Below are 26,494 nucleotides of genomic sequence, written 5' to 3'. Positions count from 1 at the left end.
AGGTTCGCGGGCCTCAAGCTCACCGATCTAGCAATGGAGCTCGGGCTCCCGATCCAGGTGAGCCCGAGCTCCACCACCAAAACCAGCAAGCTTAGCCGAGATCAACCGAGCCTCGCCCAGCTTGTCGGATATGGCGAGGGTCTTGGTCGGCCGCCAAGCGATCGGCCATCGTCAAGCATGCGGCGTAGGAGGAAGGAAAAGAAAAAGGAAAAAGAAAGAAATAATAAAAATTTCGATTTTTTAAAAATACAAATAATTAAAAATTCATTTAAAAATATAAAAAATAAAACTAATTTTTGGTCAATTAAAAATATTAAAATTCAATTTCGATAATTTTTCCCAAACAATTAAATTAGCTAACGAACGGTAGAAAATATTTTACACTCGAAGTTTAGGTTTTTTTAAACACGGAAAAATAGAGTCATTTTCCGGAAAATAACTTACAGAAAAATGTTTTAAAAATATGATATTTTTTCGTGAAACGAATTTCTTAGGGTACTTAATATTTTCTCCTATTTGAGGGAGATACACCTTCCTTTAGTCTCTTCAATTTTCATTTACTTCCAAAATGACTCATGCTAAAAAACTATGAACTGATCGTAATTCGTAAGGGAATTCGTAGTCCCAAAAAAATATATATATATATATCATCTCGAGTGAATTAGCGGGCTAGTTTCGTCATTTGGCATAGAGAGTGAAAATCTGTTGTTAACCATCGCTTTTCACTATTTGAATGTGATCAGTCGATCGTCGAATAAAAAATCGGACATGCAAAACTTTGCTTCTTTTTAACAAGGACATCGTCACTCTTCGAAGACTTTAAATTGGGCATCACTGGACAAAATTAAGAGCCAAATACAACGAGTAGCGTACGTTACATCCTACCAAAATTAAATCCCCATCGATATGCCATTTTCGTTAGGTCACTTATTTGATTTGATAACGATTGAACATTGTTACTTCCAAGCAACTATAATTTATATGTACGGTGTTAATTATGGCTTTTTTCCCCTCCTGTATGTAGATTTGTTCGGAGTAATTTTTTTAGTTTTGAGATCTTTTTTTTAAATATTTTTCAAACAAATCTATGTTCCAGCATGAAAATATCTAAATTTCCCCAAAATAAATAAAATATAGAGTTAATCTCCTAAAAACTCCTTACTAATCCAAAACTAATTTTCTAATCATCAAAAATCCCAAATTTACTTTCCGTTAGCTCTCATTAAATTTTGCAATCAAAATTTTTATTTGAATGACACGTAATATTTAACGAAAGTGCACTTTCCCCATTTGTCATAAATGTATCAATTTATGATTTTTCGTAATATTAATTTAATTTAATATAAATTAATTAATGATAAATTTACGATAAATATACTAGTTTAGAATCTATGTTAATCCTAAACGTAAATATCTAAAAACTGATGGACCTCGTGTGGACCTGTAGGGACCCACTTTGGTATTGCGGTTTTGCCCACAAATTCATTCATGGACAAAAACAAATAGAATTAGGACGTCGCGACTGCAAAATTAAAATCTTCGGATTTCGTACTTTTCCTCTTTCTCTCTCTCGTCGCACCGACGATCCGCGCATCCCGCCACCGCCAAGAACCGCCACGTCTCGGCGGCGACTTCCGACCTCCTTCCGCCTCCGAATCTCTTGAATCCCCCGCGGCCTCCGCCCCTCGATCGATCAGGGCCTCCCCAGATTCCGTCGCGTCTCGTCGCGCGGAGCGCTTCGGAGCCTTCCCTAGGGCTCGGATCTCGCGGTTCTTCGCCTGGATCGATCCTTCGATTCGGAGGTAAGCGCCTCTCTAATCCGTCGACGCCGCGGTTCTTGTTCGGTCGGCATTCGTATTGCCTTGTAAGGGAGCAAGGAGTGATGGAATTCTGTCTCTGGGATCGGAGTTTTTTTTTTTTTTTTTTGTCGTTTAACTGTAGAAATCTTCGATTTGCATTGAGGTCCGTGTGAGTGCGGGTTTGGTTTTCGGGAGCGAAAATGGGAGTCCGAAAGTGTGATTTTCGTGCGGTTAGTGGTGAAATTCGATCCGGATCTGGGAATTTCTTGTAGTCTAGTTTAGGTCTCTGTTGGGGTTGGATGGTCGGGGCATTGCTGTTTACTTGCATTTGCTGCTGAGCTGATGATGCGTGCAGATCTGATGGGATCCTTTGAAATTTTGTGTTGCAGTGGTTATGTTTCAGTAGGTCTCCAAGACCAGAGTCGAAATTTTAAAAAATGCCGGTAAAGACAGCGCATACGTCTTTTCGGGATCGGACACAGGAGTTTCAGAGTATAGCAGAGAGATTGAAGAAGTCGGTTTCTTCTGGGCCGGGACCGAATGGACCAAGCAGCAGTTCCAAGACAGAAGAACAGCGATCTGGAGTTGCTCTTCAATCCGAGTTCAATCGGAGGGCTTCGAAAATTGGATTTGGGATACATCAGACGTCCCAGAAGCTTGCAAAGTTGGCGAAATGTAAGCATCCAAATTGTTCAGAACTAGCAGCTGCTTCATCTGCAGTTATAATTACATGTCCGATTTATGTTTAGGCAAAGCATATTTTGGTCTTTTCTAAGTAGCATTGTTACATTTGGCATTGTTTAGAGTGACCTCAGAGGTGTGACAGTTTGCATGGGTTGTAATTTTGCATTATAGATAGTTGCCCCACTAAGATTTCTCTAGATGACTGATTAACTACATTTCTGTTGCAGTGGCAAAGAGAACCTCGGTTTTTGACGATCCAACTATGGAAATTCAGGAGCTTACCGCAGTCATCAAGCAGGATATTACTGCTCTCAACTCTGCTGTGGTAGATCTTCAGTTCCTTAGCAATTCCCGGAATGAGGGTGTTGTCTCCAGTGACACGACTAGTCATTCAACCACAGTTGTAGACGACCTGAAAATCGATTGATGAGCGCTACAAAAGAGTTCAAAGAAGTTTTAACCATGCGAACAGAGGTAACTCTAGCATTTGCTGGAATTTCATATGTGGAATGCTTCCCTAGTTCATAGAGTGACCTAATTTTGTTTTGCTATTGCTGAACTCAATCAAGTTGATGAGTCACGTGTCTTGGAAAATCACATTGCGTTTAGTCGTAACCATATTCTGTTGTTTATGTGTAGAACTTGAAGGTACATGAAAATAGGAGACAGTTGTTTTCTTCCACTGCTTCCAAGGAAACCGTCAATCCTTTTGTTCGTCAACGTCCACTGGCTACCAGAACAGCTGCTACTGCCTCGGCAGCTCCGCCTCCCCCATGGGCTAATGGGTCGTCATCTTCATCGTCATCGTCATCCCCGTCGTTTCCTGGGTAAAATCTTTATTCTTTTGCACTGTTGTTTGCTAGCTGCCATTCCAAACTGCTTTCCACTTACGTCTTTCAGACCGAACATTTGTTAGGAGTTCTGAATTACTCATATGGTACTCTTGCATGAACTTCTTCCTATCTTTGGACAGCTGCAGTGTAGATGTTTTCTTAGGAAAAACTGTGATTGTTTTGTATGATTGATATTGCATCTAAATTGCACTCAAACTGCGTGGTTCTTTGAGATTGAAGCTGTTGATCACATCAGAAACCCCATGATCTGCTGTTGAGTCGAATTGCTTGTTATTTGAAACTCTTTCTAGAATCGAGCTGCTACAATCTTGTCTATCTATTTGAACTGGAGCTGCAATGTATTCAGGGAGAGAAACCTCCACCTACTAAGCCATCAGAAGAATTATTTTGTTATCTTCAGAGAATATCAGCGTTGATTCCTGTATAATTTCCTCCATAAGACTAGTCTTTGATTTGCATATATCCAATTTGTTATTCTTACTTCTTTAGCTACAGTTCATGTTTGATATTATGTAGAGAAGGTCTTCACATGCTTATTGGGAGATTGAGTTAAATTGTTAATGATAATGTCAAACTTAGTGGGAGATTGTTATGTATCACTCATCATTGGTAAATAGTCATAGATTTGGACTTTATCTGTCATTACCATTATGCCTTTGAAAACAAGTGATGAGAAAAGGAAATAAAGGGGAGTAAAGTTGGAGGAAAAGACAATGGAGAAAGATATCCTTTTGGATGGAAGTAAAGTAGAGAGGAAAAAATGCAGTTGTGAAATTTTAAGATGGAAGGCAATGTAACTTTTGCTTTGATTTGATAATGATGATTGAAAGACTAATCTCATGCATTTTCCCTCTGTATTCTCCTCAATTTTATACCTGGAATCATAAACCGTTAACCCTGAACTGGATCCAAGATATATGCAAAGGATGTTCTCGATTGTCCTTCATGCTAAAGATCGATTTTTCACTTTTGCTCTTCACGCTCACCTTGTAATTGGACGCAGTATACTGGAGCTCTCTTATGATTGGAATCCATCTCTGCTAATTGGATGACAAGTACCTAGTCTCTGGGGCCGGTGCGATGCCCCTAGTGCAGCAATAACCATTAACATGATATGTGGATGTGGTGACATAGGGGCTACAAGTGGCCACATTGCTTTGTTTCCTGCACCATTACGAACTAAATAATTTTATCTGCATTTTGAATTTGTTGGGTAGTCATGATTTCTTTAATGTCAACGTGTTATCAATCTTTGTGTAAATAACCAAACTTCTTAGTGATCTTCCATTCTCTTCTGAGAAGAAATTGAAAATGCGGAACGTGTCAAATCAATTATAATGTGAGGAACCAATTTGTGCATTTCAACCTCAGACTCTGTTTGACTCTTTTTTTCCGGTCAAGAGATTGTTGGCATTGCTCGTCGTGCAATTTTATACAATTTTGGTAGGTGGAATTAGCTACATGTATATGATGCATTTGCTGATATGCCCTTTAATGTCCCGTGTAATTCTTCCTCAGAAAGCAGGGAGATGGGGAGAGTCAGCCTTTGCTGCAGCAAAATCAACAGCAACAACAGCAAATGGTTCCTTTGCAGGATACTTACATGCAGAGCAGAGCTGAGGCCCTTCAAAATGTAGAATCTACCATTCATGAGTTGAGCAGTATCTTTAATCAGCTGGCAACCCTTGTATCTCAGCAGGGAGAGATTGCAATCAGGTGTTTTTCCTGTCTAGAGTATCTCCCATGCAAGCTGTTTTAATTATTTCTCAGTAACCACATTGTGTTTTGGTATAACAACGTTAGTCTGGTTCATTAGACTCTAATCTTTCTGCATTTTTTTGTTCGTTCTCCTTTTTGTCTCATGAATTAAGTTATGACATATTAAATGCCTCGCAGAACCTTAATGCAAATGAAATTTGCTTTTATAGTGAATACTGGAATAGTTTTTTAGAGAGCATTCCAGCATTTAATGGTTCTAGCTTCATCTTGGATAGTTCTGATCACCATTGTTCATCTCCTTTCTGTTTGTCACGGTTTAGGTTGCATACTAGCTACTGATACCATGACGACTAGTTGGGAAAGTTCATGTGCCAGAAGTAGATGTTATCTTCTGCATAGGGTATCTTCTAGGATTGCTAGGGAGTTTTATTTTTATGTATTGTGAATCAGGTCTTTCCCAATGAAATTTAACATTATCAAGATACTTCATCGAAACAAGTAAATGGTTAAATGAGACGTGACATTATTTGATGTGATGATATTCCAAATCCCGACAGAATCATTGGGGCTAGTTGATGAATGGGTCGTGCTAAGAAACTTCGAAATTCGTTTGTGAAATGAACCACCTGCAAATGCACATGTACAATGGCCTACATATAGTTTAATCTGGTGATGTAAACTTTACTAAATGTTGTAGGAGTGTTAAATTTAGAAGTTAGTTTATCTTGCTATTCAACTATTCTTGTTGTCCTGCTTCCACCATGAGAGTGGAATGCCAGTCAGGATTTCTGTTATATGGAAATGAAATGCTGTTATTGGAAATTTTCATTATGGCATTGTTTCAATGGGCATTTTACGCTTCCTTTTTTGTTTCTTTTAGGATTGACGAAAATATGGATGACACGCTCACAAATGTAGAGGGTGCACAAGGGGCCTTGCTGAAGTACCTTAACAGCATATCATCAAATAGGTGGCTGATGATCAAAATATTTTTTGTATTGATTTTTTTCCTTATGGTTTTTCTATTTTTTGTGGCATAGTTGGCTCAAAACGTTAAAAGGAGAAGATAAGTGGACTTATTTTACTATGATATACTTGTTCATCCCTCCAAACCCCTATCGGATATATTCTTCCGCGAGGAGGCAGTATTGGTGTTTCGTGCTCGGTTCTCATTTTGCCTTTGTCTGTAATGAAGCACATAATCGTAAGAGATTTTTTTGGCCAGTGAATCAATCGTACAAGTTGTTGGAAAACACTGATGAAACTTTTATTGTCTTCCTGCTTTTCCAGAGTATTTGAATGCAGCGAGCTTGTACTTAAAACATTTCATGCAGCAGAGTAATTCCACTTATCTTCTCCTTTCAACGTTTTGGTGAAGTATCTTAGTAGCTCAGTCTTGTGGTGAGCTACTGTTGCCTTTCCTACAACCTGCCTTTGTTGAAGTATTTCCGGTGCATTTGGGAATGCTTTTAAAAGCAGCTTAAGCACTCGAAAGTACCTTGAAAAGCTTAAACAAGACCCTGTTTCAACGGACTACTGTTATGTTCATTTCTTTAGGGACTGACTATTTTTTTAATAATATTTTCTAAGTGCTGGCTAAGTACGTGCCCGCTCCGATGCAATAACACAATTCAACGTAAAGGGAAAATCATTGGGGTGAGGACGCAGCAACTCAATGAGTTTGTAAAAATCTGGCGTAGGCTGAGAAGGATGAGTCTTTTAAAAACAGTATTTTCAAAAGCAGTCTTCATTTGTTATTTCATAACCGTAATTTGAGAGTTTAATACTTTTATGCTAGAAAAGCCAACCGAAAAGTTCAATTAGTTTGTGAGATAATGGTATGACTCACTAGTAGATGACAAAAATTGTTCAATTTACTTTATGTGACTTGCATTTCGATCACGACATCCCATTTGAATGATTGTCTTGTCATATTACTAATTAAATCAGTTATCACGTTGTCCTTTGATCAATTATTAGAGGGGCTTTCAAGAGCTTATTTATGTGCTTTCTTGATTAAGAACAAATCTGATCATGTACTTAACAGCTTGAATCCATCTAGGCCCTCACGGGATAGATAAGTTTGAAAATCGATATTGAGTGGGTCTGGCAATGGCATATTGTTAGAAGTTCGCCCTTATTCAAAACTTATAGCATACTTCCTTCATTTGATGATCCAATTAAGTGCTAAAATTTAAATAAATAAAAAATTAGTCAGTTAGTGAGACTAGGCTTGTTTGACAATTGTAACTATCATTTACTTGAAATTTCCAATATTTACTTTTCCAATTTTATCAAATAAGAAATCGGACCAATAAAAAAAAAAATGTCTCTTTTGTTAGTGGATGGGCCTTGGAAACAAATTAGCCGACCTGCGATCCCAGTTCGAACCAGCTCACTTTGTTTAGAGAAATAGAGGAAGATTTTTCTTATTCAAACTAAAACATTGGCATGTCCCAAAAGTTATTTTGTTAGAAGCTGAATCCTATTCGAAACATATAGCATATTTTCTTTGTTTGATAATCTAATTAAGGGCTAAAATTAAAAAAAAATAGTCAATTAGTAATACTAAACTTGTTTGAAAATTACAACTATGATTGACTTTAAAACGCAGTTAACTTAAGTAATCACATAATAGGGCAAGTAAGGAATATATTACTTAACTCATTAATTAGAAAAGGTAACTGATGGCATGTAGAATCTTTTCAATTATATGGTTAAAGTTTATATTCGATCTCAATTTCATTAAAGATATATTAATAATACTCAGTGCTCAATTTCAAGTTATTATTGGATAATTTTTTTTATTTTCAAAATTGAAAATCATCAACACTCGAAATTTAGTATTTAAGTTTCCAATATTTTTTTGTCCTTGTTTGCACATGAACCATCTATATTCCTTGTTTGCAGTTAGAAAGAGCCAAGTTTTTACTCCTTTTTGTTTGATTCAAAGGCTAAGAAAGAAAGAGATTTAAATCATGGACCTTGGTCCTTCGCAAGTAATTTATTAGTGTTGAATCAGTGTGTGGCTGATATACCCAAGCATTATTATGATTTCACAAAATGTGCAATTTGGGTTTAAATGGTAGGAATACCTCCAAGATGGGTGTTGGAAGATGTATATTTTGATTCTGAGAAGATTGGGAGGGTGTTGGAAGTTCAGTTAGATGCTAAAGGAGGTAGACCCCCATAAAATAGGGAGAGTGAATGTTGAAGTGGACTTGCTAGCATCTCTAAGATGCAAAACTATTGTTAATTAAGGAGAAAGAATGCTATGGGTGAAATATAAATATGAATGGCTACCCATTATTGTGAGAATGGGTCATTATGCCTTGTATTGTGAAGAAATCTTGTATGAGCGAACAAAATAGACTAAAAATAAAGTAATCAAGTATGGACCTTGGCTGAAAATTGAAAGTGCATGAAAAAGTCCTCATTAGGAAGCTTCCTATGGGGTGATAAACCAACAAAATGAAGAAGAAAATTCAGTTTTAAAAACGCAAATTCAGCCAACTGAGATGGAAATAGCGGTGAGAGAAAAAGTAAAGAGTCCAACTCCAACTAGAAGTAAAAAAAAAAAAGTGACAGCCCCTCACTAAAGGAGCATGATGGAGTTTCAATCCCAACTGTAGCAAAAAAGGAAAGCAAAGGCAAACAAATAGTGTCATTCAAACCACCCACTATTGAAGTTCTCAAGATCAAGGCACCAAGTGTTGAGAAAAGCCAATGTTTTAAAAGAGAAAAAAAGCAAAAGAGGATTCAAGACTCTACCATTGCACTAGTAGATAAGATAGAGTTCTTAGACACTCCTATTCAGGTGGTAAGGAAAGGAAATTAGTAGGCTTTAGTGGCTAGCCCCAATAAATCACTGGAGATGACATGAGAGTTTTAAGCCGAAACTGTCAAGGGCTAGGCAACCCCTTGATGTTCCAAGAGTTGAGAGCCATAGTGGCTCGAGAAAGACCCAATATAGTGTTTTAAATGGAAACAAAAAGCCAACATTTGCTAGTGGAGAGGATAAAAGACGGCTTAAATACCCACACTCCTATTTAGAATAACCATAAGGAATAGTGGGCGGCTTGATTATTATGTGAGATGAAGAAGTAGAAATCAAAGTGATCTTCAGCTCAAAAGAATTCATTGATTTGGAAAACAAAGATCCAGAAAGTGACACATAAATGAGAATTACTTTCTTCCATGCTTCCACAAACTTTCGAGAAAGACTATCGCTTTGACAACAAATATGAGGCTTCGGGGTAATTAACCAACTTCGGTGGATATGCATGGGCGCTGTAATGAGATCTTGTATAATTGGGAGAAGGTAGGCAAAAAAGAGGTTGACCATTAGAGAATAGTGGCTTTTTGAAAATTCATGAATGATTGTTCTTTCATGGATATGGAAAGTAAAGGGTACGCCTGCATATGGACAAACAATAGAGAAGGAGATGCACTAGTCAAGAATAGGTTGGACAAGGTATTATGCACAATGGAATAGAGGGTAGCTTTTTCAAATGCAGAGGTTATGGCACTACCTATTGTGGGATCAAATCACAGTCCATTCATGCTCTATTTGCATCCACTTCAAAACAAAAGGAAGAAAGAATTTAAGTTTGAGACTTACCGGCTTGAAGAATAGGAATGTGGGGAGATTATTACAAGTACATGGCAAGAGGGACAAGTTTCACCTCCCGAGTTTTTCAAAAAAAGGTCCAAGAAATGTCAAAGGAGCTAGCATTATGGAGTCGGGAAAGTTTTCCAACGCATCATACCAAATTAGAGGGCTGAAAAAGAAATTAACGGAGATAAATAACAAATCGGGGGCAACCACTAGTAAAAAAGAAATCTAGAATATAGTGGCACAAATGGAAAAACTGTGGAGACAAGAGGAGATATATTAGGGGATGAGATCTCATATTGAATGGCTATAGTGCGGAGACAAAAATATAAAATACTTTCATGCAACAACAGTTCAAATGAGGCAACAAAACGGGATAATAATACCGAAGATTGATGAAGAAAATTGGTCCAACGGACAAAACACCCTTAAAAATCATATAGGGGACTTCTATTGAAACCTTTATGTATCGATAGGATCTCGAAACTTCCTATCCATCTTAGACTAATGCTTGAGCTCGGTTAGAGACAAGATAAGTGACAATTTGATGGCAAATGTCACATTGAAAGAAGTCAAAGAAGTAGTTTTCTGCTAAGGGCATTTAAAGCCTCGGGGCTCGATGGTTTGAATGGCCAATTTTATCAGCATTTTGGGAGGAAATTGATGAGGATATACTTCAGCTGGTTCGGATTTTCTTCGATATAGGTATTCGCGACCCTTAATTAAACAAGACCCATATTGCTCTTATTCCAAAGGTTAAAAACCCAAAAGAAATAAGTCAATTTAGACATATAAGCCTATGCAACTTTAGTTATAAAATCATTTCAAAAGTGATGGCTAATAAGCTAAAACCATGACTCCACAAGTTAATAGCAATAGAACAAAGTGCTTTTGTCCAAGGTCGTAAGATTTAAGACAATATCCTCATAATCCAGGAAGTATTGCATCAATTAAAGGTAAGGAAAAGAAAGAAGAAGTTCCAAGCCATCCTTAAATTGGACATGCAAAAGGCATATGACACGAAATGAGATTTCTTGAGAGCATGTATTTTGAAAATGGGTTTTGTGAGCATTGGGTTGACTTATTCATGCATTGTGTCTCAATTGTATCGTACAATGTGAAAGTAAATGAAGAACCTACACAATATCTTCTACCCTCACGTGGAATCAGACAAAGCGATCCACTATCTCATTATCTATTTATACTAATGGCCAATGTTTTATCGTAGATGATGCATAAAGTCATAGTAGATGGAAGCCTCAAATGAATCACTCTTAACAGGTACTGTCATACACTATCACACCTATTATTTGCTGATGATGCTATTTTTTTTTTAATGGAATAGTAAAAAAAAATGCCAAATAGTTGGTGGTTATCTTAAACCAATTCTGTTTTGCAATAGATCAAGCTATCAATTTGAACAAATTAGGAGTTGCTTTCAACAATGGCTACCCCCCTAAATTTGAAGAGGAATATGGCTCGAGAGTTGCATGTCCCAATTATATAGAAGGCGAGGAAATACCTTGGCATACTATCCTATTGGGGTCAATCAAAGAAAGAAATGTTTGCATAGATATTAGCAAGAGTAAACCTGAAAATAGAGGGATGGAAAAAAAGATTCTGTGAAAAGCAGGTAAAAAAGTCTTGATTAAGAGTGTAAAGCAAGCTATTCCTCAATATGCTATGTCGATCTTTAAGATATCAAATTTTGTGTGTAATGCCATTAAGAAGAGAGTAACCTCTTTATGGTAGAAACAAAGTGATACAAAAAGGGGAATGCACTAGAAAGAATGGGAAGTGATGAAATTCAGAAAAGATGAAGGAGGATTTGGCTTCAAAGACTTGCAAATCTTTAACAAAGCTGTGGTAGACAAACAAGTTTGGAGATTATCTCAAAATCCTTCAACACTTTGGAGTCGGGTTCCTAAAGGGATATATTTTCTAGATGGAGATCTTTGTAAAGCCAAAAACGAACATCACCTGTCTTGGAGTTAACAAAGCATCCTAGTGGGAAGAGAAACAATTGAGCTGGAAGTTAAGGGCGCGCATGGAATTATTTCTGTTCCTTTTCGTTCTCGGGAAGAAACAAAAAAAAAAAAAAGTGTTTCTGTTCGGGGAACAATTTTTGAACAAAAGAACGCGTTTGGTAACGTTTGGTCCGAGAATAAAAAGGAACAGAAACACGTTTGGTAATTTTTATTCTTTTTTTGTTTCTTTTAATTTTTTAAACATTTTTATTTTATTTTTCATGTTTTCATTTCTTTTTTTCTTTTTTTCTTTTTCGGCCGGTCCCCGGCCTCCGCGACGGGGCCGACGGGGCCGGCAGCCTCGTCTAGCCACGGCGAGGCTCGCCGGCCCTCGGCGAGGCCTAGCCTCGCCGTGGTTGGGCGAGGCTCGGCCTCGCCGTGGCCGGGCGAGGCCGAGCTCACCCAGCCAAGGCGAGGCTCGGCGTCGCCGGCGTGGGCGATGCCGAGCCTCGCCTTGGCTAGGCAAGCTCGGCATCGCCATGGCTGGGCGAGCTCGGCTGTCACGCCCCGAACCCCGAGCGCGCGCACATCCCACTACGGTCGATCAAAAATGCGACATCCCAGGATATGTCGCCGACCCATTCATTTCTTTACGCATGCGGAAGCGAAACAAAATCCCCTGACAACATTTAACTTGGGATAGAAAAGCAGGAAACAAAATCACAACATAACACTTTCGTAAATCAACGAAATTACAAATAGAGGTCTACGGCCAAAAGTCTACAAAAGAGCGGCTCTTAAAAAGAGATTATCCTACGACCTACAAGACGTACACGATCTCCAATCCTTATGACTTCACTTCTCCAACTCTTCAAGGCCAACCAAAGCTATCCGCCGCTCCGTCCATCGGGGACTGAAATGGTTATTCAATAACCACCGAGACCACGTCTCGGCAAGTTCAACCCCTAAACCTCTATTAGAAAGAAAATACGCCCGGTGGCCTAGCCATATCACACGAGAAGACTTACCTCGCCTCGGCCTTCATCGCGGGTTAGCACAATTTATATAAACCAACCACGTGCAATTATGATAACCAAACAACCGTGGCTCAATCACATTATCAAAACAATTCAACCACTTGGATCGTCTCAGCGATCAATCGACTCGGCCGATTACATGTCATTTTAGCAAATCAATCATTGCTCTCAACTACGGCCCTACTCGACGCGACCTTTAACGGTGGCAATTCACGGCCCCATTGGGCGCGACCTCTAATAGGTGGCATAAAACGCCCCACCGGGCGCGACCTTTATCGGTGGCATATCACGGCCCCATCGGGCGCGACCTCTAATAGGTGGCATAAAACGGCCCCACCGGGCGCGACCTTTATCGGGTGGCATATCACGGCCCCATCGGGCGCGACCTCTAATAGGTGGCATAAAACGGCCCACGGGCGCGACCTTTATCGGTGGCATATCACGGCCCCATCGGGTGCGACCTCTAATAGGTGGCATAAAACGGCCCCACCTGGGCGCGACCTCTAATAGGTGGCATATTCACGACCTCATCTCTCCTCAATTCCCACACTTAGAAATTTACAAAGAATCCATATATATCGCAATCACACTCAATTCGCCACAACCAATCATCAATATCAAATTCTAAATGCACAAAGAAAGCGATCGGCACGAAATTCCGAGTAAATAAGGTTCCCAAATAATTTTCAGAATTTATTAAATAATTAAATTTATTCCGAAAATTAATATAATAATAATATCCATATTTTCACGATCCACACTCAATTTAAAATATCCAATCATCAATTTCAAAATCCGAATGTACCAGTAGCGACCGGTACGAAATTCTGAGAATTTAGGGTCCCGACCAAAATTTGCGGAATTTAATAAATAATTATATTTATTCCGAAAATAATTAAATAATAATATTTTAATAATTTCGAATATTGAAATATTATTTAATTATTCAATAATTTCGAGATATTTAAATAAATCAAAAGTAAATTCATTTTTGTCACATCAAGGTTTATATTAATATAAACACCCACTTAACTTTAATTTAAACACAATTTAAGCTAATTAAACACATTAATATAAACCACCCTTAAATAAATCAAACTAACCACCTAATCACACTTAACATAAACTAAGCACACCTAAAGCATAATTAACCCTCTAAGCGAGGTTTAGTGAGTTAAACTCACCGGATTAGCGAGCCGAGCGGACCAAAACGACGAGGCCGACGCGAGGATCGACTTTCCTCAAAGCGGGCCGAGCATCCGAGCTCGGGAAGGCGGCCAAAACGGGCCAAGAAGGGGCTGCCATACCCATTTTCTGCAGCGCTGTCCATGGCGGTTTGAGGCCGAGAGAGGCGATCCGGCGCCGGCTTGGGTCGAAAACGGGCGGAGGAGCTGCGGCGGTGCCGCACGACCAACGGCGGGGCCTCACGGTGGCGGAGGTGAGCGGACGGCTCCGCCGAGCTTCCCATCCGGGAAATCGCCGCCGACTCGCGGGAAGCCGGGGACGACGAGGACGGCCGGGCGGAGCATGGCTCGCGGCTGCGGCGAGCGAGCGGAGGGACGGCCGGCGACGAGCGGGCGGGCGGACGGTCATGGTGCTCCAGCTTCGACGCCTCCTCGCATCTCGCTGGGACGCGGGGCCGAGGCGGAGCGGAGACGGTGCGACAAGCGAGCCGGCGAGTGCGCGCGGGCGGCACGGGACGGACGCACGGCGGCGGTGGCGACGACGATGTGCGAGCGGGTGGCCGGCCATGGCTGCAGCTTCTTCTGCATTTTTCTGGTCTTCGCACCATGGAAGTGGAGAAGAGAGGCCACGGGGAGAGAGAAGGAAGGAGAGAGAGAAGGGGAGCCATTTCATTTTCTTTTCCCCTTTTCCTTTTTCTCTTTTTCCTCATCCAATCAAGGTGGCCCACCATGACCTAGGATGACCTCATAATCCACTCACCCAATCCTCCACAACATCTTCCAATGGGTCCAATTCCATTTTCCGCCGGGGTCCAATTCTTGTACACTAATTTCTCCAATTCCATTCAATTCTCTTCCAATTGAGTCCAATTGAAGTTCACAAAATTAATCCAATGTCACCACACTTCAATTCACATCTTCACTTGTCCATAGAACCAACTTAAGTCCCAAAAGTACGACCAAAGGCGGGCCTACTAATTTCTCGAGCCAAATTAGCCATGTCTTGATTATTTTGCTAAAACGCTCGCTTGCATGAAAAATCCTCCAAAGATGATTCAATGATCTTGAAATGATTTGTGACACACCGGACTTCCAATTTCGAATTCGATCTCAATTCCACGGTTAATTTCACTTTGGCACGATACTAGCGCGGCCCAATCTACCGGGTAGCCTTTAGAAATTTTCATGCATCGACCGTGGTTGATCATCTCAAGCCACAATGTACATCTTTGAAACATTGGCGACTTTCGGTTGTCGAGGTAATCTCAAGGTTTCAAATACGAACACGGGGTACCCAATCGATAGAAAAGTCGGTCTAGTGCCAATCGACAAGAATGGTGCGATCCGGTGGAATCACCCACACCGATCACATGCCTCGTCGAGTCGACCTATCTCTAATCTTTAATCGATTTTAATTGTGCCTAATGAACCTGCAGACTAGCTCGGTCGAAAGGTCGCTTCCCGGTCAAATTCTCGAGTCGATGCATTAGAAACTCTTAATGACTTCACCCGATAGACTAATTTCCACATGAGTGGCCAACTCGGGAAAAGAACTATATGCGTGCCAACGAAATGCCCGTCTCAATTTATTGAAAATAGAATCGGAAAAATCGGGATGTCACATCGGCCTCGCCGGATCCGGGCGAGGCCGAGCCTCGACGGCCGGTCGCGGCCATGGCCGAGGCCGGCGAAAGAAAAAAGAAGAAAAAAGAAGAAAAGAAGAAGAGAAGAAGAAGAGATAGAAGAGAAATGTTTCTTCAAGAAATGTTTCTGGAGAAAGAAACAATTGTTTCTTTTTTTTTGTTCTTATTTCGTTCTAGAAACAAAAACAAAAAGAACAAACGCAACCAAACGCGTTGTTCTTTTTTTGTTCCCTGAACACTTTCGTACATAGTGTTCCGGAAACACTTTTTTGGAGTGTTTCCATGCACACCCTAAATGGTTGGTGGGAGATGGCTAAACTCAAGTTTAATTGGGGGTCTTGCAAATAGGGATGATCCATACAAAGTAGCAAACGTGATTAATGAAGGAACGAGAGAGTGAAAAGAATTAATATTGCAGAATCTTTTCGTGGAGAATGTCATCAAAGAAATATTAGCTATCCCCATTAGCTCTTCCCCCAAGGCATCTATGTTGGACAGCAAACAAAATCAAAAGCTACACAACTAAAAGCAGCTACAACAATGAGCGTTCCAAGTCCAACAAGGTAAATCCAAACACGGCAATAGCCTCATACCAGCCTCCTAGACAACTATGGACAAAATTATGGAATCTCTAAGTTTCCCCCTAAAATGTGAATATTTCTATGGAGTATATGCCAAGACGCTTTACCCACACAAGAAAAACTTTTCAAGAGAAGAGTGTTAGTAGACTTGTTTTGCTCAAAACACCCAGAAACAATTGAACATATGCTTCTAATGTGTAGTTGGACAAGGAAAATCTGGTTAGACCCAACATTCAAGACACACAACAGCCCTCTAAATGTAACCATAGTAGACAAATGGCTACTGGACGTTCTTGAAGCAAAACCCGACCCAGTTGAAGCGGAGGTAGCCGTGGCAACATTCTGGCTCATATGGAAGGCACGAAATAGTGCTATGTTTTGGGGGCAACAACTTGATCCTCAAGCCATACTAGAAGAAGCACGAGCACAAGTTAACAACCACCTCCGATGGAACCCACATAATAGCAAATCAAAACCTAGAAAAACAAGAGCAGAGACCAAGTGGAAACCTCCATCCGATGACAATCTAAAGTGTGGACATTTTGTGGGTGGGGAGCAAAAAATCTTATTCAATTGCTAGGATCTTGAGGAACTCGAGTGGGATAGTGAAAGGTGGATTTGTGAGCGAGACCAAGATAGAGTCGTCTCTTCAAGCCAAAGCACTAGCTTTCGTGAAAGGGCTAAAGTTTCTACAACAAACCCAATAGAGTCATGTGCGAACAGTACAGTAGAAGACAATAGATTTTGTTTGTGAAAGTGACATTTGAATGGGAGTAGAAAGCATCTTGGGCCGAGAAGGAGAACCTTGGGCCATAAGAAACATAGTAAGTGAAGGCAAAAGGATCTTAGGCAAGTTCCGTCAAGAAAAGCTAGCCAATTGTCTAAGGGAAGGAAACCGAGCTACCGATTGGGTAGCAAAAAAACTTCCTTTCAACTGGGTATCTTCCCATCCTTAGCCTCTTCGGGATATTTTATGTTTGAAACTATGTTTACCTTTATCACATAGCTATCGTATTAATGAATGAAAGAAATCGCCCATTTTATGACTCACAAATAAAAATAAAAATTAAAAAAATATATAGTTTCTTATATTTCCACAGTCTAAAATTATTAATTCTCCATATTCAATAATCAAATTTTCAATTATTTGCTTTTCCAGTTTTATGGAATGTGAAATCGGATCCGATAGAAAAAAAGAAAAGCATTTGTTATGTCCATATAAGTGCGTTTGGTAACATTTCGTTTAAAAATCGTTGTTAAAAAACGAAATAGAAAAAAGTGTTTTTGTTCCTGGGAACAATTTTTGAACAAAAAACGCGTTTGGTAAACTTGTTCGGGAATAAAAAAATGAACAAAAATACGTTTGGTAAATTTGTATAATTTTTTTATTTCTTTTAATTTTTTAATATTTTTATTTTATTTTTTCTATTTTCTTTCTTATTTTTCTTATTTTTTATTATTTAATTTTCCTTTTTTTCTTTTTTTTTTTTTCTTCTTTTGGCCGATCGCTCTTCCTCCCGGCGTCTCCTCGCACGACCGTGCCCGGCGCGCCCCGCGCCGAGCCCGAACCGACGGTGACCCAAAGCCCACCGTCGTCTCCCTCCACCGCATCGGCGGCGCTCAACGCCTCCTCGCCGCCACCATGCGGCCGTTCGTCGGAGCAGCCACCGCGCCCCCTGCACGCCGCGACGCTAGACCCGTGCCGACGGCGTCGCCGACCTCTGCGTCCCCAGATCCGTCGCCTGCCGCTCCGTGTTCTCCCCTCGCGACACCAGACCTACACCCGAAGCCTCCGTCGACGACCCAGTGACGCCGGAGCCCCAAAGACCGCCCCTCCGCCTCACGCCCGATCGACGCATCTACAGGTCTTGAGCCTCCGTTCGCCACCGCCGCATCAGATCTCACCACGCTGTGACCCACGACTTCAAGATCCGCTTGATCGTCGACCCCACGCCGGCCCACGAGTCGACCGGCCGTCCTCGCCGCTCCCCCCGCCCGGGCGAGCTCGGCCTCGCTGGATCTGGGCGAGATCGAGCTCGCTCAGCCAGGCGCGAGGTCGGCCTCGTCGCACCGGGTGGAGACGCTTGCAAGTGGAGATGCTCGCAGCGGCTGTCGGCGCCGGAGAGGACGACGGTGGAGAAGCTGGATGGTCTCGAGATAGAGGCGGCTGTCGGCGCCGGAGAAGACGACGGTGGAGACGCTCGCAGGAGGAGAGGCTCGCAGGAGAACACGATTTTGTTCCTTTTTTGTTCTTCAAATATGTTTCAAAAATAAGAAACATAAATTTGTTGTTTATTATTTATTCCTTTTTGTTTCGGAAACAAAAGAACAAAAAGGAACAAAAACGCGCCCAAACGCGTTTCTTTTTGTTAAAGGAACAGAAAAAAACAAAAAAAATGTTTAGAAACAAAAAAAAAAGAACAAAAACAAATGCAGCCAAATTAGCCCGACCCGATGTCCCAGTTCGGCCCGACCCGCCCGCCCGTCCGGAGAAACGGAGGAAGATTTTTTTTCTCTTTATCCAAACCAAAACGCGCGGCACGCCACGAAAACGTCACCGTATCTTGGAGTTCCGCAAAACTAAAATAGGTGAAAAATTCCTCCCCCAGAAAAAAAAAAATTTAAAGTAAAAATAATAAAAAAATAGAACCCGTATATATAGCCGTGCGGTCCGCTTCCGTTTCTTCATTATCCCTACCACCTCACCCCCTTCCTCATCTCCATCGAGAAACGTCACGAAACCCTAATTTCTTCCCCTGCAACCTCCTCCTCCTCCTCCCCTCCCGCTCCCCTCTGCAATCTCCGCCGCCGCGCTCGGCTCCTCCGCCGCCGCGCTCGGCTCCTCCGCCGCCGTCGCCGTCGCCGCCTCCGCCGCCGCCGCGGGCCTTCCCGTGCGGAATTGCGCTCCCGCAATCCCTGCCGCACCGCGCGGGGAAGCACCTCCTCCTCCTCCTCCTCTTCCCCCTTCCTTTTCCGGCGGCCCCCACCGACCTCCGATTCTCCCCGTCGCCGCGCTTCCCTATTTCCGTCGCGCGAATCGATTCCAATCCGCAGCTCGAACAAGCTGTTTCTTTTTTTTTCATTTTTTTTGTTTTTTTAGACATCGGTTTTCGGTTTTCGGTTTTGCGTTTTGCGTTTCCGTGTTCGTTTTGACAGGGTTGGTAACCTGTATAAAAATTCGTCGAAAAATTCAACAATCCTAAAATTTTGTAAAGTCATTTGCTGGATACATCCTTCGTTCCTCTACCTTTGCCGGAGCTCGGATTGATCGATAACCCCGATCGCCCCTGCGTAGTTCCAGCCGATTCTTTTCCTTCGGACAGATCGCCGCGTCTGAAAGCTCCGTGGGAAAAATCGTCTGGGAAATCCTTCGATTTCGGCATCTGGGCTCGTAGGTCTCGAATCGATACGGTGAGCGTTACCATGGTTGGTGGAGGTGGCAGGAGGGACGAGGGATCCCTGGTGATCAACAACACCAACGTGTTTGCTGCGCTCGAGACGTTGAGGAAGAAGAAGAAGTCGGATAAGGATAAGGGGTCGAAGAGCGGCAAAGGGTCGTCGAAATCGGGTGCCCAGTCGCAGGCCAAGGAGCCCGAGCCTCAGGTTTTCTGGGCCCCGACGCCGTTGAAGGAGAAATCTTGGGCAGATGTTGATGACGATGATGATGATGATTACTATGCAACCACCGCCCCGCCTCCTGCAGTGTGGGGAAAGACGCCCCAGACCGAGGAGCAGCAGCCCGCCAATGCAGAGGTTTGTCGTGGCGTTATGCATGTAAATCGTTGATATATTGCATATGAGATGCTCTAATGTCTGTTTCCTCGGTTGAATCGATGATTGGAGAAGAACCTTTGATTGGATTTTTGTTGGCTCATTGTCTCGAATCGGTTTTATGATTTAGCAGATGAGTTCACGGCGAGCATGCGTATTGTGTGGTATCATTTGTGCCCTGGCGTTAATATGTCCATGGCACGATAACTCAATTTTAAGCTATGACATGATACTTAATTTCGCGTTTTGTTGGGATGATACATATACATGCTGCCCGGCAACTTATCCAACGTTATGTTAGATTTTAAAAGCAGACATGAACTTATTTGATTGCGACTTGAGTATTGTTTTCATCCGGTGTAATGGTTACTTTTTGTCGGTACGTGTTTAATGCCGTGAATCTATTTTAGAGTAATTGCCATAAATTTTCTTAAGAGTTTTGAGATTACAATAGGCTTAGCCAACTGTAGACAGCACTTGGATCTTCTCGAATGCCGTCATTTTCAGTTTTAAATTGGAAGACAATGTTTATGATACCGCTTCCAAACATCTTCGTGAACTTCGTCTTATCAGAATCAAGAACGTGGTGAGCAGCGATGGAGTTTCTTTGAAATGGATTAAGTCACTCTTAAATGACACATGAGGTGTGTCTACCCCATACGTTGCAAGATATATTTTTTCGTCAGTGGATTGGGGTTCAGGACATTTATGCCACCTCATTGATTCTGGTTTTTACTTACCAAAAAAGAACCATGTTTTCTATTTTAGATCCATCATGTGCCTGCTTTTATGATAAAAAAACCGTCGGATGTCAGTTATTCTAGGACATCAGCTTTAATCTTACAATAATTATGATGTTCCTCATTCTTTATATGCATCGAACTATAAGGATTTGCCATCATTTCTGCTTAATTGTATCCATCCTTACGTGGCGGTGAGTAACTGCTGGCAGAACTTGTAAGTCCTAAGCCTTTTGAAGTCAGCAATCTGACTGAAAGTCTTTGCCACGGATAAGTACCAGTACCATATTGTTTTGCTTGCCTTGCTGGAATAAGATGTTTTTTTCCTAAGGATTCCGAGCTTAGCATCAATGACATCAGGGTTTCTGTTTTGTTCTTCTATTCACTGTTCCTTTGGACTATCTGTTGTGGTACTGTGTTTTTTTTACTCTTTGAGCTTCTTAATGTCCTATTCATCTTGTTATGCATGTGTCAGTATAATAGATCCTAATTGTGTATGCTGTGCAATGATAATGAAGGTAATTTTTTTTTTTCTTTTTTTGATACTAGATAAGAATACAGGGATATGAGTAGTGCTTATTACAGTTCTTTTTTCCTTCATGCTGATTGAATACCATCCCTTTCTTGTCATCTTATCTCCTTGTAGAATTCTTAATTGGCGAACCAGACCCAATATTTGGTAGTGAATTCTAGACTTGGGAGATTTTTTTAGTGGACATACATACTGGATAAAAAGCGGTGGCACAATTTGGAAAGGATCGTTATTGCTGCTAAATTAGATGTCTAGCTTGTATGGTTGCTGTCAAATGTATTTTGTGGTTAATAAACCTCTTTCATTTTTTTATGTGACCTCAGACATCTGATCGTGGACCTTAGAACTTTCAGTTAGGGGTTGAGAATGGAAGAGATAAGACTGACTTCACCATTAAAGTTTACTTGTTTAAATGTTAACCATGATGTTCTATCTTTATATTTTACTCTGTATTCTGATTGCAGGATACAGAGAGTGAGGATGATATTCTTGATGAAGGGGATGATGATTTGGAGGAAGAACATGAGCATGAACAAGATGTTCCAGTACACCCAGAGCCAATTGCAATAAAGCCTGCTGAAGTTCCTGCTGCATCCAAAGAGACGGAGAGACAGCTCTCCAAAAAAGAAAGGAAGAAGAAGGAGCTTGCAGAACTTGAAGCACTTTTGGCTGATTTTGGTGTTGCACCGAAAGAGGACAATGGCCAAGATGAGCCACGCGGTAATTAATTATGCGTCATCTTTTATGATCACAGTGAAGTTTTACAAAAAGGCTGACATCTCATGTGCTTTATCACTGGCACAATGGGAAACTAGGACATTCAGGCATAGTGGAATTTTTTATTGGGTGGCAATTTATTAGAGTCCATTTAGAGATTATTAATGTTTCAGTTTGTTCTTCTTTTCTTTTCTGTTATTGATCTTATGTTGGAAAGCTATTTGCCATCCTTTTTGAGTTTAGTCAGTTTTTTGAATCTTACCTTAGCTATGCATTGTCATTTACAGATGCGGTGCCAGATAAGAAAGATGCGGAGCCTGATGGTGAGGGTGAAAAGAAGGAAAGTGCTCCTGGAGAGTCGAAAAGTGCCAAGAAGAAGAAGAAGAAGGACAAGTCTTCCAAGGAGATGAAAGAGCTCCAAGATCAGCCCAACAGTACAGATGTCGTGAACGAACCAGAAACTGGAGCTGAACAGGTTGGTGAAGATGGATCATCTGTTGACATGAAAGAGCGGCTAAAGAAGATGGCCTCAATGAAGAAGAAGAAATCCTCCAAAGAGATGGATGCTGCTGCAAAAGCTGCTGCTCAAGAGGCTGCCGCTAGGAGTGCAAGGCTCGCGGCAGCAAAGAAAAAGGAGAAAAACCATTACAACCAGCAGCCAGTACGGTAAAGGACCGACTGTCATTTGGCATCTGCGTCTTAAACATGTACTTTGTGCTGTTCATATGGCAAATGGGAATAATCTTTTGGGCCTTGTGGCTCTGATGTCTGAGGTGACCTTTAGTTGTATTTGCTGTGAACTAGAAGATTTTTCTTTTTTGAATCTTGGATTTGTTGTGGCTCCATTGCCGTGGCCACAAACATTTTGCCAGTTTTGCTTATATGATTTAAATTCATCCTTGGGTGAGTGATAGATGCTTATAGTTTGGTATTTAGCCTATATGTCCACCCTCGAAGATCGCAGCTAGGAAAATCTTTATGGATATCTCAGACCGTGAGCAGACTGACGCATCCTGGCTGATGTAGAAGTAAGACCCGGAGGCTTTAGAAATTTTTGTGCTTATCATCAACGAGGGTTGGCAATTCTCGTTTGCGTGTTGTGTTTGTGTTGACTATTCCGTCACTACGCGTCGTTTGAGAGGAAAAAGATAATATGCACAACGTTTTCTATTCAAAATGAATGAAATTGTATCAATTCGTGTCGGTTATGGTTAAGTCCAGCCGTGTCATGGCGGATTCATGTCTGTCAACGCGTTTGTGTTGGGTTCGACTAATGTTCTCATGTTGCGTTGGAAATTTTTCATTACTATGAGAAAACCTGCTTGAGGACGTGCATCTCTCGTTCGGTTGCGAGTTCGGTACGCGCCCTTGTCTATTGCTGGGATTTTGGGCAGATGGAAAGATTGAAAAACTTTGGAATGTTTGTGGCGTTTCTACATACGGAGAGATTGAGAAAGCTGAGGGATAGTCAGGGGAGTAATGCCATGCATGCACACATTGATTTATAGATCTGTACCTCGAATTTAAGAAGTAGATGTCCAAGGAGTTTGGAGATCTCCAGCGACAAAACAGGAAAATTAGTTACTCTTCAAATCTGGGTTCGCATGTTCGCATTTTTGGTCTTAAATGACGAGAAGAATTTGGAAGGCCCATTTCTGGCTCGGGCTCTACAGGAGCCTACTGGCCATTGCGAATGGGGAGCTGCATTTCTTCCTTCAATAATAGTTGCAAAACTCTGCTAAGTTTAATTTTTGTGTGTGTCTGTTGACCCTTGACCCAAAATCTAGACCCAAAATCTAGGCCCAAACATGAAGAAGCTAATAGCCGAGGCTAGGTCATGACATACATACATACATAACATGTAAGGCTCAATCAATACAATGCTTTGCAAGCTTATCAATCATGAATATCGTAACAAAACCATCCTCGGACAAAGTTCATTGATTGGAATTTTTTAGGAGTTTATCCATTATTAGTTAATAATGGACAGGGTTCATCGCATGTGGCAATGATAGATTGATTCAAAACATGAATAAGATATACAGCGAATCAAGGAGGTTCATCGGTTCGGTGATAACTATAGTTTAAGGATCTCAAGCAGTTAAAAATTATCCCTAGAATGGCGTGCAAGTAAAGAGGCAATTGGAGATTCTTGTGAAATGAGATTAGGATACATAATAGAATGACTTATTAGAGATATAAAAGGAATCAAAATAGAACACAAGATTTCAACCTGACACATTCCACGCAAGCAAGATCCTAAGAGTAAAAAACCCCACAGCATCAATTTCAAAAGGCCCACTAGATTTTGAAGATGAGAAGATTGTTCGTCATAGATTGATTCGTATTAATTTTAGTTAAGTTTGGATTGCAAATTTAGATTCCTCATTTCGATAGTTTGTCTTCGATTACAAGATTTTTCCAGCTGTCTTGTTTATCTTTCTTCCTTCTCTACACGCACTATTGATTCCCATATAAAAGTCTGATTTCAATTGTCCAGCAAGTATGACTATAAAAAAAAAAAAAAAAAAAAATTACGTCGTCCTTTCCAATTTAATTGAGTTTTTATGCAACTGCCTTTTCGTTTTCCAGTTATTTGTCTACACATTATTCGGTAATTGAAGTATCCAGAAGTCCTTAAAACTTCAAACCATTTTAGAGCCTCCTCACTTTTGACTTCAAGTCAAATTTTCGATACTATAACTGGCCATCCTTGATCTTCGACTCGACTTAAATAATTGAAACCATCGAGCTTCGGACGACCGCGCGCTGACTTCATAAAAAAAGCACGCAGCAATCTCTCGTCTCTCGTCGTATGTCGTCATGTGTTTTAGGAAAACAAAGCCAGCAGCCATTCAGAGAGTCTGAAAACCTCGGTGACTCTCGCCTTTTTCTTAAGAAAACAGTCTGGAAGCAGGTCGTGACATCATTGGGGAGAGATTTGACTGAAAACCTTCCCGTGTCGGACGGACCAAAAACACTAACGGGCGCGCAATCCAAGCAAGACTCATATCAATTTGCATGTTAACATAAGTCGGACTCGAAAGAATGTAGTTTCTTATTAATTCAACTCATTATGTTTATGCATCATTATCGATTCTTCCTCAATTCATTATATTTTTGCATCATTGCCAATTGTTTTATAAACTTAAATAAAAGAGTAATTTATTATTTAAATATTTAAATGCTCCCATTTACCTAGTATATTTATGCATCATTATCAATTGTTCTAAAAATTTAAATTATTAAATAAATACGTGATTTATAATTTAAATATTCTATCACTCCCCAATCATTCGCTTAGTATTAGGTATAAAATTGAATTTGGAAGACAAATGAGGTTTGACATAATTTGAATTCAGATCTCCAACTCTAAATATTTGATACATCATTGTTAATTGTTTTAAAAATTTAGTGGTGGATCACGATCGTAATTCTCCTCAAAAAGATCTGTCGCCACAAAACTTAGCAATGCCTATCACGGGACCCTCCCGCCGCCATTTCAGAATCATCCGGGCTTCGTCTCCCTTCTTCCTAACCGGCGACCGACGGCAGGCAATCCGCCGCCTTCCACGAGCTTCCGCCGACGAAGAGGGCATTCTCGGACGCGAGCCGTTCCGTCCGAGCCGTCCGAGGTGGCGGGGGCCATCGAAACGAACGGGACGATCGATCCGTACTCCCGCTCCACTAGGCGAGAAAGCCAAAGGCCACCGCGGTCATTTCGCCCCCCTTGCCGCCGGGGGGCAATTTGGTCAGGACGCTCCCCAAAATATTCTCTCGCGCTCTCTCGCTCCCTCACTCCACTTCTTCCCTCTCAAGAAAAACCAAAAATTAAGCCAACGTCTCAAGCAAAGCCCCCCCCCCTGTCGATGTCCTTGTCCATCTCTCTCTCTTCCTCTCTCTCTTTCAAGCGAGCGAAGCTCGCATCAATCGAGACTGGCAGCGAACGCATCGACGAGTAAGCAATTCTGCCGTCGTCTTCGTCTTCTTCTTCTTCTTCTTCTTCTTCTTCATCTTCTTGTAGTTGCGTGTTCTGCTGAGCTTTTTTTTTTTCGGGCCTATGCGCTTGTGCGATCGAGTGGGTGCCGAGTTCTCGATGCTCCGATTCGTGGGTAATGGGAAATTTTCGGTTTTTTTTCCTATTTCAATTTTCGTGCTCTGGGCTCTGGGGTTCGTTGGCGATAGAGTCGAGCTGGTTGGCAGGCTGAGAGGGGGAGTGACTTGCTGAAATTCAGCTCAAAGAACGAGAGGACCGCGGCAGTTTTCTTTTTTTTTTTTTTGGATGGTTATTGCGTTTTTAGGATCCGGTAACCCGTAGAAACGATTTCGTTCGCTTGTTTTCGGCTTCGGAGGGAGTGTTTTCACGGTTTCTGGACTTCTGCGCGGCGTTCGTTTCGGCTGGGGATCGTGAAATGACTTTTGTTCGTTGGTTTGGTTTAATTATATGGCAGGTCGTGAATGCTTGACCGACGGCAGCTGCTTTGATGTTGTAGGGGACTAAGAGCATTATTCTTGGTCTTAGTCCCCAGCAGATGAGCTGCGACAGCACGAGATCAGCCAGTCGGGGATAATGAGTATAAGGCTTCACAGCCCTTTTCTTGGTGTTCCCCTTTCTAGCTCGAGAAATAAAAGAAGCAATGTCGACTTTTCC

The 26,494-nt window shown here is 41.4% G+C and overlaps 2 protein-coding genes and 1 long non-coding RNA gene across 3 annotated transcripts; all 3 read left to right on the top strand.

Moving 5' to 3' along the window:
• The first annotated feature begins 1,507 nt into the window (after positions 1–1,507).
• On the top strand, positions 1,508–6,311 carry LOC104437729 (syntaxin-32). Its single transcript, XM_039310455.1, is given in 7 exon segments — positions 1,508–1,802; positions 2,189–2,474; positions 2,711–2,899; positions 2,902–2,957; positions 3,123–3,310; positions 4,856–5,053; positions 5,937–6,311. Coding segments are annotated over 6 exon segments (1,029 nt in total). The 5' UTR covers positions 1,508–1,802; positions 2,189–2,236; the 3' UTR covers positions 6,097–6,311.
• A 13,029-nt stretch (positions 6,312–19,340) lies between these two features.
• LOC104430761 (nucleolin) lies at positions 19,341–22,756 on the top strand. Its single transcript, XM_010043482.3, has 3 exons — positions 19,341–19,836; positions 21,591–21,846; positions 22,131–22,756. Exons 1-3 carry the CDS (start codon positions 19,507–19,509, stop codon positions 22,511–22,513), a joined length of 969 nt encoding a protein of 322 aa, XP_010041784.1. The 5' UTR covers positions 19,341–19,506; the 3' UTR covers positions 22,514–22,756.
• Positions 22,757–25,654: 2,898 nt separating this feature from the next.
• On the top strand, positions 25,655–26,465 carry LOC108957035. Its single transcript, XR_005548969.1, has 2 exons — positions 25,655–25,801; positions 26,295–26,465. It is a non-coding gene; the product is annotated as an uncharacterized LOC108957035 (long non-coding RNA).
• Positions 26,466–26,494: the final 29 nt, after the last annotated feature.

This window comes from Eucalyptus grandis, chromosome 3 (genome assembly GCF_016545825.1).
Source record: "Eucalyptus grandis isolate ANBG69807.140 chromosome 3, ASM1654582v1, whole genome shotgun sequence".
NCBI classification, from domain to species: domain Eukaryota; kingdom Viridiplantae; phylum Streptophyta; class Magnoliopsida; order Myrtales; family Myrtaceae; genus Eucalyptus; species Eucalyptus grandis.
The sequence above is the reverse complement of the archived record's forward strand: the minus strand, read 5'-3'. Positions and strand labels throughout refer to the sequence as shown.